General features: G+C 43.0%; 1 protein-coding gene across 1 annotated transcript in view; it reads left to right on the plus strand.

The window, feature by feature from the left end:
• The window catches only part of Egfr (epidermal growth factor receptor), a 168,674-nt gene that overhangs the window by 106,930 nt on the left and 48,205 nt on the right, over positions 1-13,539 (plus strand). The window contains exons 2-4 of the mRNA XM_051165147.1: positions 7,815-7,966; positions 8,983-9,166; positions 12,049-12,183. Coding sequence (XP_051021104.1) covers positions 7,815-7,966; positions 8,983-9,166; positions 12,049-12,183 — 471 coding nt within the window. The remainder of the gene's footprint in view (positions 1-7,814; positions 7,967-8,982; positions 9,167-12,048; positions 12,184-13,539) is intronic.

Here is a 13,539-nt window from a genome sequence, read left to right on the forward strand (position 1 = left end):
CAGTTGACAGACTAGTGCTACAAGGCCGATGGCAACGTCAGATAGTGAGGGTGTGGATCCCAACCTACCACCAGCCTTTCACACTTCCGGAATGCTTTCCGATGACCAGTCCTCTCCTGCACAGAGTGAAGGGAGGTCATAGGTTACTGATAGTTGGCAACAAAGAGCATCTTAAGATTCAGTAAAGGGCTGTTTTCATTGAGGCCAACGTGGTCAGCTTTCAAGGCCGATTTTCATGCAATAATTTTTGGCCCCACCTTTCTCCCATCGGTCCTTCTTGGTTCTTATGTGAGAATCATGTATGTTCTTTGGTATCCTAGCATCCCATGATAGCAGGAAACCAATGTCTGGAGCTAGCTTAGATTCTTTGTTGATTTCCTCAGAGGTCTTGTGCGCAAGGGCCCCTCAGCTTTCAGCCATAGGAAGGGTGCAAGCCTCCTTGAGGTCTTGTCTGAAATCAGAAAGACTTTGAAAACTTTGAGGTACAGTGGCAGTGCAAATGTTAGTGTTGGTTGTAACTCCACACCGCCAGCCACGGTAAGCCGAGAACAGCAAGCTCTGAACAAATGGGCAAGAAAACATCATCGAAAGGCCATGGAAGCAAAGGGTGGAAGTGGAAGTTTGGCTGGAAGGCTGCTGGAAAAGTATGCCGCTACGTGAAGAAGCAGACCTAATCGTGACTGAGCGAGCAGTAGTGACATTAGAGGAATAGAACTCAGGCCAGCGAGGAGCGCTGACTCGCTCACGGAGGCATCAAGAAGCTGAGTACAGCGACACCCCATTGATTCCTGTTTACACCTCCACTTAAAAGCCAGTGCCCTGCTCGGAAGAACTCTACCCCTTTTCAGTTCTAGCTTGCTGTGAGACTGGTTGTCTTACCATGTGTGACTGTGTTGGGAGTATTTATTCCCCAGCAGTGTAGGTACCCGGGGAAACTGCCTGCTAGGGCAATGTGTTGTTAGGTCCATGGTAGATTCTTAATGCATTAATTAATAGCTCAGCCACAAGACAAATTCATTTCTGATTTACCATTCAGCTTCTTGCGAAGAGTGGAATAGATTGTCCTGTGATTTAAGATTGCCAATTAAAGGAATAGTAGAAGGAAGGAGCCATTGATGACATACAGGCAGAAATTATTAGAACTGTTGCTGCTATGATAAAGCCTCAGGGAGGCACATGGCTTATATTAAGAGAAGACATGATTTGTAAAGCACTTTTTCATCCACAATCTTTTTTTATTATTTTTCAGATTTTTTAAATTTAAAATACGTGTGTGTGTGTGTGTGTGTGTGTGTGTGTGTGTGTGTGTGTGTGTGTAGGCTTGGGCACACAACTACAGTGCCCAAGAATGCAGGAAGAGGGTAGGGTTTCGGGTTTGCTGGAGCCAAAATCACAAGCAGTTGTAAGCCTTCCTGGGTTAGTGCTGGAGTCTGCTAGAGGAGCAGCAAGTGCCCTGAAGCACTGAGCCACCTCGCTAGCCCCCTGTTCCCAATCTTATTACACTAACAATTACCCCGTCAAATAGGTAAAGCTCATCTCATTTTACCCAGCTAGCATATTGGGAGGAGTTAATTGCTGGAGATGACATGTGATGAGACTGTGGCCGTCTTGCTAAGAGAAAGGTATTTGATGATGTCATTGAAAACACAGTCTTCTGTCCCTCATAAAACTGGCCTTCCTGTAATGCAGAAATTTTACCTACCTCCCAAGGAAGTGGGATAACATGTACAAAGGGATTCTAACATGGTTATTTGTTTATTTATTTTAGAAAATTTAGATTTGTTTTGGCATCATTTAGAGGCTACAGAGGTGAGTCATGGAGACAGACATCAGCTCGTTTTGATGTTGGCTTTCCTAGCTCAAAATACAAGAAATATTGTTTTAATGCACTTTGCTTGCGAATACAATTAGGTTGCTTTAGGTTGCCACTCTGTAATCATGCTACGACTTGCAGTGGTTAGCTCTGCTCATTTATTATAGCACACAAAGCAAATTATCAAAATATAAGAGAACGCCTGTCTTTGAGTATTACATCTGCTTTCATTTCTAAGCTGCAGTAGAGATTCAGCTCGACATGCCTACAAACTGAAAACTATTTTCCAGTCGTAATAGAGAATAAAATAACAAGAGACCCTCTGAGAAGCATCACTTTGTCAATGTGGCCCAATCAACAAAAGCTATGTGCTTTTGAGAGAAACTAAAGGCATGTGCGTGGACCTAAGAAAGTGAAGAGTAGGAGACAGACGTACAAAGCTTGTGGGCCTAGAGGGAAGCCCGTGCTGATGCCAGTTACCCAGGAAACATTCCGAAGGCTCTGACCTAGGCCTTGTGTGATGTGATCTCTGCTTTAAAGTGGAATGCTCTGTAGAACACATGGCAAGGACAGAAGCAGAGACCATTTCGGAGGTGATGGAGAGATATTTCTAAGAACCCAGTAACTTTGGCGGCCGTTACTGTGTAGCTGAGAATAGCAATAAGGCTAAGATAAGTGTGAATTTTCTGGGCACTTCTAAGAGTGACAGTGAATTTGGAGGATTCTAGAGAAATGTGTCCTATTCTATGTGTCAATTGGTGGCACAGTGGGCAAGAAGACCTGTCTATGCAATAGTAGCATAGAAGAGCCAGCCCTACCGCATAAGCCCAGGACCACTGCACAAAGGAGGCGGTTTCCTATTAAATCTCAATTGTTATCCCATCCCTTGTATCCTCCCATTCCTCCCTCCCTCCCGCTTTCCCCTTACTCCCCTCCCCTATGACTGTGACTGAGGAGGACTTCCTCCCCCTGTATATGCTCATAAGGTATCAAGTCTCTTCTTGGTAGCCTGCTATCCTTCCTCTGAGTGCCACTGGGCCTCCCCATCCAGGGGACATGGTCAAATATGGGGCACCCGAGTTTGTGTGAAAGTCAGACCCCACTCTCCACTCAACTGTGGAGAATGTCCTGTCCATTGGGTAGATCTGGGTAGGGGTTTGAAGTTTACTGCATGTATTATCCTTGGCTGGTGCCATAGTTTGAGCAGGACCCCTGGGCCCATATCTGCCCATCATAATGTTCTTCTACTCATTGAACAAAAAGTATATAATGCACCACAAAATTTTTAAAAAGATATTAAATAAAACCTAAAAAAAAAAGAGAGAGAGAGAGAGAAAGCGGTTTCCTTAGAAGAAAGAATAACAAGGCTTTGAATCAGCCCTTGATGTCTTAGGATACCACACAGATAACTTCTGTTATTGCATGTCTGGAATCTGTCATAAGAGCAAAGATTAATCCTCGAAATGCTGGATGTAAACTGAACCCAATGTACAGAGCAGGATTTCATAAGCCCATTCCTATGACGCTCCAGTGTAGGCAAGACCGCAGTGCAGTGAGCGCACTTGGAGTAAGACTGTGTCTGATGGGGCCAACCTGGCCTGGGAAGGAGGAAGGATGAGGAAGACAGTGACATTTCCTATCATGGTGGGACTGTAGATTGTCTCCATGTGCACACTTGCTAAACTCATCCTTTCAGCTCATGCACCATTCCTCAATAACAGCCATAAACACAATAAGCCATGCCAAGTATACTGCCATGAGTCAATGTGAAGCTCACTGGTGTTTCCACCTTATGTTAAAATACATCCAAGGAACAGGGTGGATCTGAGCACAAGTGTGATACAGTGCCATAAAGTGCTGACATGGGGCCATCCGTGTTGTATTTCCTTCAGTTCTTACATATATTTATAAATGTTTGTGAGAATAGCCGGAGGGCCAGAAGCCAGGTGCTCTGATAACCCAAGTTATATAACCTTTGTTCTTGACTGGTAGCACTCACCCTGGGTTTACAGGAAGGAAGTCAAATTCCTGGATCGTCTGTGGAACTTGAAAGCATTCTAATTTTCTCCTTTTCAGATGGATAGTCCTAGCGTAATATGAAAGTTCTCTTTTAATAAACAGCGTAAATATTCAAGTCCAAATTGTGTGTTCTGTGAATTTCTTAAGATACAGGGAACTCCTTTTGCCTTCTTTTGAAGCTCTGATCTGATAAATAGTTTACAAAGTAGCTATTTACAGTCTGTAACAATTGAGCAGAGGCTGTGCAGATCTGAAGCTCCAGTGTGCAGTGGCTGAGGTGCTAGCATCTGCAGTTGATATCACACTGTGCTAACATTCTCACCAGTGACAGGAATAAAATCTTTCAATGAAATGAAATTGAATGTTCTTACTTATTTCTCTATTTTCAAAATAATTCTGTAGAGGGCCAAGGAATGAGGAAGAGCTGACATGCATACCTTCTTCTGGCTTAATAAAAGAAATAGAAAAATCCTTCTTGCTAGAGGTTGGAGAAGCTCCGCAGAAGAGAGCTTGGAATATGGGGCTCAGGCCTCAAATCTAAAATATTGATAAAATTGCAGTTGTTATTTTTAATACTTTTATTTGTGTCTCATTGACACTCCATTTGCTTTCCATCATGGGCTTAAAATTTAACATGCCCTCATGAAGAAAAGGCAGATTTCTTTGAATTTGAGACCAGCCTGGTCTACTTAGCGAGTTTTAAGTACAATATGGTGAGACCATTTCTCAAAACATTATTATTTTAAGATGAACTACTTGGTCTAAAGATAAAGCCAAAAGTACATTTTATATCAATTGGGAGACCTAGATCAAATACTTCCATTGGCCCACCAACTGTGTGTGTGTGTGTGTGTGTGTGTGTGTGTGTGTGTGTGTGTGTAGGTATCTATGTATGTGTGAGTGTGTGTATGTTTGTGTGAAAGTGTGTGTGTGTGAGAGAGAGAGAGAGAGAGAGAGAGAACACTAGGGACTGAACCAGAGACTATTCCATGTTAAATATGTGCCCTTCTACTGAGGTATACTTCCTGCCACTATATCCTGCCACTATATCCTGCCACTATGCTTCTCTTCAGCCTCGATTTCATTTATGTGTTACCACCTCTTGGGAGCACAAGAGAAGGCCTCAGAATACACAGATCATTAATGATTTCTTTTGAAACAAGCACTTAACTCCATATATGTCAACAGAGACTTGTCTTTATTGAATAACATAGAAAGTCAATTTCTTCCTTATTCTTAAATGCAGATCTATTGGCTGTGACAGGGGGCATTTAGATTTCTTTCAAATTTTATGTACCATATTTAGAAAATAAAATGCTTTATGTATAAAAACAATTTCAAAATGTCAGTCTTTTTCCTCAGACTAGGATTTCCAAAGTGGAATCATGGTTTAGAGTTTAACTTATTTCTTTACACAAGTTGTTCATTGTGTCCAAAAGTATTTCGTGAATTAATATCTATACCAATAATGAGTAATGTTAGATTATCTCCCAAACATAACATCTTTTTTCTGAATATTAAGTAACCTATCCTAACTAGAGATAATAAAGGCCGAGATAAGTATTTACATAGCACTTTGAATATAAGAATGAAACACAAATATATTTTTTTTCTTTTTCTTTTCACTTCTGCTTGACAAAACTTACTAATAGCTTAATGATAAAGAAAAATTTTAGTGTCAAATGAAGGAAACTGACAAAGAAAGAAGTATCTGGTCATTTAACTATGCTTAAATATATTTCTGGGTGCCGGAAAATACCATCTGAATTGGTCCCCGCTCCAGTGTGTTCTGCATCCCACCCCCATGTAGAGAAAAAGGATAACAGATGTGATGCCTGGGGCCACCATTGAGGCTTAGGAACTAAAAGCAAAGGTTGCTGTCTATAAATTAGAAAGGTAGCTGTCAATCAATGGTGTGATAGTGGAAAGGTGGCATACAGTTGTCCAACCTTACACCTACATTTATGTTAGCATCTTAGGGACATAGAGTCGGTACCCAGTCTTGCGCTATCTGTGTGCATGAAGAGTTAAGCAATTGTTCCAAGTGGAGGCAAACATCAGAGCAACTCACACTCTTGGATAGAAGTGGAACAGATATATTGGGTCAAGTCAAAGTCATATTTGGAAGAATTATGGAGCTACCCTGCTTTTCTATATGGGAGATAGGGACCAAATCCTGTCAATATTCACAGTTCCTTTGTGACAGCCCTCACATATGCTGAATTAGTAGGAGAAAATGGAAGAGGAGTAGAGAGATTCCCACAGAGTTAAAGAGGATGAGAGGATTGCTTCATAGTGTCTGTAAATGCCTTGGGTTGATTATGTGGTGTCTGAACATGTGCTGGTTGCTTACCGTGACTCCATCATGCAAGGCTAGACAGATGATGCTCTTACAACAACCCAACAGGAGGGAACAGAGAAGCCCATAAAACAGAAATGTGTATTGTAAAAAGTACCTGAAGAAAGTACCACTGTGTTGACATTGGCCTTATTCTGTGCTCTGTCCCCTGGTTACTGTGATTGTCAAGGGAGCCACTTTGCCAACACAGAAGGATCTGGCCAGTTCCAAATGTAATGTCTAAAGCCAGAGGCCATATTTCTTCACTCCTGGGGTAATTTTGATTCAAAGTATATCCCTTAACAAGCTCCCTGCTTCAAAAGCTCCAAGCCTCTTTGTTTTGTTATGCTTGCCTAAACATGTCTCCCCCAAAGCAAGGTTGTAAATACCGTTTTATTACTATCCTCTCCTCTGCTTTTAAACATAGACTACCAAGTGCATTTCTGTGGTCTAACTCTGGCCCCTAATTTCTATGTTTTCTTGGATTATCTTTGTGTCTTGACATGCTTCATATTGGCAGAGCATGCAAGGCAAACACGAATACCTGTGTTGGGCTGACTAACACAATGTGAAAAAGACAGGAGGACCTGGTGATTTCTTACTAACCTACTGCTTTAAAATGTTGTCTTTTCATTTTTTTTTTAAATCTTGATATTCTATAATCAGAACTTTGATTTGTCCCTTGACAATTCAGAGGATTATTTTACATTTCTAGACAGTTGACTTTTAAAATGCCATTGTTTTCATTGATTTTAGGTATACAGAATTGTGATTAGAAAACATTGCCTATTCAATGTTATGTTTTTGGAGAGTCCTTGTCAACACAATAATGTAGCCCACTTGTTTTCTAAGAAGTAAAATGTCCATTGCATTCGTATGAGCTCACCTTGAAAATGTATCACCCTCATCGATTAGATGGGTTTATTTCTCTGCAGGCACTCTTCAGTCTATCTTGTTTTAAAGACTTCTATGGTTAATCTTGATTGTCAACTTGACAAGATTTAGAATCACCATAGAAACAAACATCTAGGCATGTTTTTGAACAGCCTTCTAGATTAAGCTAATTAATGGACGAAGTTCTACCTAAAGGTAGGCAGCACCGTTCCATGGCTTGAGTCCTGAGCATAAATGAAAAGGAGAAAAGCAGCCATGTGATACCCATCTCTCTGCTTCCTGACTGTGGATGCAGTGTGACCAGCTGCTTTCGGCTTTTGTCGCCCTACCTTTCTCACCATAGCCAATTTTCTTCCCTGGAACTAGAAGCCTGAAGGGACTCTCCTTAAGGGACCGCTGTCAAGTATTTTTGTCACAGAAACAAGATAACTAATGAATGCAAAACCTCTACAGAGTTTCCATCCCCCAGCCCTTTAAACTTTTAACGTTTTGTTTCCTCTGTATCTGTAATATCACATGATTGCATGCATGACAGGAATGAGTTTTTGCCTTACTATGGATTACAGCTGTGTAAACTTAAACATCTCTTACCACATCAGCGTTGTGGTGGCCTTGATCAAAGTTGACTGTAAGTCAGTATGGCTCATAAAACTGACAAATATTGTTTTGTTGTGGTTTGCTACCTCAGTCAGCATCTTCTGAGAGACCTCTTTCCTTTTTTTTTTTTTTTTTTTTTTTTTTGCCCCCTAGTTTGCCAAGGGACAAGTAACAGGCTCACCCAACTTGGCACTTTTGAAGACCACTTTCTGAGCCTCCAGAGGATGTTCAACAACTGTGAGGTGGTCCTTGGGAACCTGGAAATTACCTACGTGCAAAGGAATTATGACCTTTCCTTCTTAAAGGTTCGTTCATTGAATTTGGCTGTCCTACTGAACCATTACAGAATTAAACATGAGCACACAGAAGCCATAGCAGAATTTGACTTGAGGTATACATACTTCATCTTAGGGAAGCCACAAGTCCAAGGGACCACAGGTGAGTTTTATGAAAAGTCCACTCTGCCAGTGAAGAATGTTACTTGTGGAAGGTCAAGTTACCTGCCAAAAAGAAGATGAGACAGAAACCCTTCTGACGTTCCATGGTCCTCATAGACACTAACATTGACTGCTGGCCATTGTCTCAGCCAGATGGTGTTGACATACTAGCTTCCCAAATAATAATAATAATAATAATAATAATAACAATAATAATAATAATAATAATAATAGTAGTAGTAGTAGTAGTAGTAGTAGTAGTAGTAGTAGTAGTAATAGTAGTAGTAGTAGTAATAGTAATAATAATAATAATAATAATAATAATAATAATAATAATAATAATAATAAAATTTCAAAAACATAGTTTTGTGGTAAGTACCTGTACACGTGGCATAAACACTTAACACCATAGCTGATTTCAAGCTATCAGGAATTTACAACTACTTCTCAAACTTCCTAAATATTTCTATTGAGACATTAGGAGTCAGCTCCGAAGGCTTCGAGTTTGCAGACACTTGAACTTCGGTTGGGTTCATTTCGCCTTTGTTACTTTCTTATTCTTTCTCCCCTTATTCTCCATGCCACCCCCACCCCCCCCCCCCACCTCACCCTATTTTTTTCCTTTCACAAGAAATCATGAGAGATACATTCAAGTAATTCTTTTTACTTCCATTTTCACTTGAGTGGAAGTGGGAATCACAACGTGTCAGATGATACACGGTTCTTTAATACAGAGTTCAGTTGCAAACCCTTCACCCAAGGGCAGTCGTCTAAGTGTCTTGCATTTATTTACTAGGTGAATGTTATTTTGAAGTTAAATGGGGCCCCCTGGAACCACTTCTTGTTTTCTCCAGAGCAAAACAAAGCTGTATTTTCTCTCTCAGACCATCCAGGAGGTGGCCGGCTACGTGCTCATTGCCCTCAATACAGTGGAGAGGATCCCTTTGGAGAACCTGCAGATCATCAGGGGAAATGCTCTGTATGAAAACACCTATGCCTTAGCTGTCCTGTCCAACTACGGGGCAAACAGAACTGGGCTCAGGGAACTGCCCATGCACAACTTACAGGGTAAGTGATGGACATCAAGACAGAGTCGGGGCCGGGGAGGGCTCTGATGGCTCTTGGCAACTCTGTCTCTTCAGTTAATCCAAACTCAGAGAAGATGTATTCATCCAACACATGTGCTGTTTGAAAGATTCACCAGGTACCAGTTACATAGATGGAAAAACCAGGTAAAAATCAGTTGTTCTGCAGATGAGGAATACTGTCCAGAAACAGTGAGAAATGACTGTGTTTTCAGAAACCCAGTCAACCTTGGTGGGTGAGAATTTGTGTTGGTGGGAATTAAGCTTGAACCAGAAGCAGATAGAGCATGCACCCACCCTCTCGTCTGGCAGGGACCCCTTCCAAGACAAAAACCAGATGTCTGAAACATCAGATACCTCAGACCATACACACCGTGCTTTTTTTCCTCTATCCATATGCCTCTCATCATTCAACCCATTGGTTGGACACAGCAAAACCCTAGCAACACTAATGCAAAGCAACAGGGAAACAATTGGGAGACTACAACAAAAGCTTGTGAATTTGGTCATTTGATGTCATTCCCAAAGTGGACCAAAAACAGTTGGATGTGGAGACAGCAAAACCGTTCATTGAGGTGGGATGGGGTGCGGGGGGGCGCCGGGGGGGCCTGGTGTACATAACTTTTTGCCATCATTGAGAAGCAGGTTTTAAGGTTAATACTGTCATGTGGAAACTGGGGTGTAGGTTAGGAAGAGGAGAAAGGGGTGTGACATTGGAGAGGAAGATGGTTGAAGTGATGAGGACAGCGATTCTAGCCCCGCACTTCATGGACGGCTTTTCAATCAGTAACTCTGTCACAGCAGGTGTTGTATCCGGACATTTTATAGATAAAAGAATGGCAGTAAGATAATGCTCCCCAAAGCCATGGGCCCCGGACTTGTTCTTTCCCTCCTGTCGGCCCTGCAGTTCTGCCGGGGAAGCAGTATGGATTGGGAGGGGGACGAGGTGAAGAAAAGAGAGGGAGAGCGCAGAGTAGAAGCGTCCTGGTGTGTGGAGCTAGGCTGTGGCCACACAGCTGAAGCTAGGAACACAGCCAGCCAGACACTTCCTTCCCCAGCTCCCTGCCTTACCACCCTATAAACTGCCTTCAGGATTCCCACCCACCACTTTAACTGCTCTGAGCACCCACGCATGTTTCTGAATTTGTGCTTGCATTCATCTCTCCCCTACACACACTGCATGAAATGGCCTGTTTGGTACTTTTCGGCATGCCTTGTTCTGCCCATCTTGCCTCACACATGTGAGGAAGCCAGGCATCAGCGGGTGTCTCCTGGAGCCAGGCTGTCTGTGTTCCAGCCGCAGCTCCATCACTCAGTAGCCCAACAGCTCTGCAGATATTCCTTCACCTGTCTCTTTCTCTGCATCTCAGCGCCCTCACTTCACAAGTGTAGTACCCACACTTGCTAACACATTCCCTCTTTGTCAACAAAATCAGCCGTGTTACCACAGGCAAAGAATGCATCAGCCATTTGAGTTCCTTCTTTTGTTGTTGTTGTTGCTGTTGGTGGTGGTGGTGGTGATGTGTGTGTGTGTGTGTGTGTGTGTGTGTGTGTGTGTGTGTGTACTACCACTGTACTATCCCTATTTTTATAATTAATGTTATATTTGTCCAGGTCCCAAGTATTTAATAGAGATCTGATGTAACAACTGAGCATTTCCTGACTGTTAAAATGAAAATAATAGATTTGACTTTCTACTCATTTTCTTTCCCTGTTCAGTTAGGAGGTGGCTACCAAGCCCCTGTGCTGCCTCTGCTGCCCATTGCCGACTCTCCCCTCTCTGTGGCTCCTTGTCTCCTCTCTGGCCCATCACCGGAGCCTTGATGTGCCTCGCCTATGCTGCCGAGGTTGACTTCTTACCTCTGGTTCCTCTTGTTTCTTTCTCCTGTCCTGCCATCACCTCTACTTTCCAGGCAGAGCTCCACAGCCCAGCCCTTTGTGGCCTGCCCGTGTTCTTTGATTCCCCTGTCATCGACCAAGAGAACTGTCACCTGGGCCAGGTCTGCAGTTGTGCTTTGCATCTCTGTCTGCCGGAAGCCTTCAGCACTTCCAGCTTCCCTTTCCTCTAAACTCTGCTTTATGTGCCGATCCTCTTTCCTTGTCTCCCTAGCAGCCTCTGCAAGCTTTCCCAGAGAAGCCCGTGCCTCACCCCCACCCCCTACATTTCCGTGTTGGCAATCCATGCACCCAGAAGCTTCTATCCCCTACCTGTGGGATGCTGAGGTCGCTTTTATGCCTATAGTTGGGTTTCTCCACATTTATGTTTTCTAAATTTTCATTAATTATATGCATATCTGTGGGAGTGGGGTGTGCCCATGGGTGTAGATGCTCATAGAGGCCAGAAACATTGGATCCCCTGGCTGGAGTTATAAACCACCCACTGTGGGTGTTAAGAACCCAGCCCAGGTCCCCTGGAAGGGCAGTGTGTGCTCTTAACAGCCGAGTTGCCTGTCCAATCTTTTCCTCACATTTAATTGATAGCCTTTTGGACCTTACAGAGGAGTAATGGAGGGAATGCCTAAATATCAACTAGCCCAAGCTCCAGTCCTCCTGTCTCCTTTGGCCATGGCTGTGGCAAATCTATCTCCTTGTGCACGTCAATTCTCAGAGAGAAGCCTGCAAGTTAAAGGCATCTTTGTGGCCCAGAGCATCTGCAGATTTTGGGTGTGTGAATCACCCCCATGTTTCCGTTTTGCCGTACTGTTGTGGCTCTCTCCCTCTGTGCAGGTTCGACTTTTCTCAGCCCTCACTTTGTAAGGTCATCCCATTTCTTCTTCTTCCAAGCCGCTGTATAGGAACTAGTGCGTGCGCTGCGTGAGTGGGTAGGAGCCAAAGAGTTTGCTTACTGTGGTTCCATTCATGCAGAGATCCTGATCGGTGCTGTGAGGTTCAGCAACAACCCAATCCTCTGCCATGTGGAGACTATCCAGTGGAAGGACATCGTCCACAATGACTTCCTGGGCAACATGTCAATGGACTTACAGAGCCATCTGAACAACTGTAAGTGCATCGCTCACTCACTCAACTCCGGCTAGCTACCGATCCTCTGGTGGGTTGGAGGTGGGAGACAGTGTTGGGGTGGGATGGAGAATGTTAACTTTAGAGCACATTAATTAACATAGAACAAAAATAAGTAGTAAACAAGTGATATTTCTGTTAGAGGGGATGTCATGCAAGACAGTAACATAAGAATTTTTTCTTTCACTGTACACAACAACATCCATCATTCCCGGGGTGGTAGAACCTTTGTGAGGCCATTAGCCAGAGGGAACCTTTCTCTGTGGTACACGTTGAAGTGACAGTCATGCTGGTACAGCACATCTCCCCTTTCACCTCACAGACATTGAGCAGTCTCGTGCTGCTCATGTTCCTGATTCTCACAGTGGCACTCAGGTTACCCAGATCCCATGGGCTCTGCTCATCAGTGTAAACATCCTAACATAGAATCATAGTGAATAGAGTTGTCCATATTTTCCTAAGTGGTCTCAGCTCATCCATGGCCCACTCCTCACGAGTTCCCCTGCAACGGAGGGCCTTACAGAGGACCAGAACTAAGCTTTAGGGACACAACCTGTGGCCTTGGCTAACACTATAGAGGCATCTCTGGAATGACATGTTTTCACTTACCAAACTCCACCCAGCCCATTCTTCCTAATAGCACTGATCTTTCAACACTTTAAAGTAAGGCATGGCCCCATTTCCTACTTTTCTGTTCCAGTCACTGCGGGCTGCACACATGCTGAGTTTGGACCCGAGGTAGAGCTGGCAGGGATCAAAAAATAAATAAATAAATAAATAAACAACAGCAACAAAAAAAAGCAAAACAACTAAAACTTTTTTTTACTTAGTTGCTTTATCTTTACCGTTTAATTGATTAAAATAGTTGGGTTGAAAATTCTAGAAACTCCCTCACCTTAGTCATTTTAAGTGACATTTTAGTAGCATCTGGTTGTGCAGCCCCAGCCACCATCCATCTTCAAATCTTACAAATCTGAAACTCTGAGCTCAGTAAACAGTCATGACCTATTTTCCTTTTCTCCCAATCTCTGGCCAAGGCAGCCCTGCCCTGCTTTCTGCTCCTATGAATTTGACTACTGTAGGCGCCCCATGAGAACAGAACTGTACACTGTTTGTCTCTTTGCGTCTGCTTTACTTTCATTTAGTTTAATGTCTTCAAAGTTTGTCCATATTGTAGTTCACGCCAGGTTTTTTTTTTTTTTTTCCTTTCAAAGCTCATATGTTTGTACTACATTCTGTCTGTCTGCTTGTGGGCACTTGGGTTGACTCTCTGAATAATGTAATTATGAGCGTGGGTAGTGAGTCTTTTGTTTTATAGATATATATTCTACCAGATAC

The sequence above is a fragment of the Acomys russatus genome, chromosome 22 (assembly GCF_903995435.1).
Source record: "Acomys russatus chromosome 22, mAcoRus1.1, whole genome shotgun sequence".
In the NCBI taxonomy this organism is placed as follows: domain Eukaryota; kingdom Metazoa; phylum Chordata; class Mammalia; order Rodentia; family Muridae; genus Acomys; species Acomys russatus.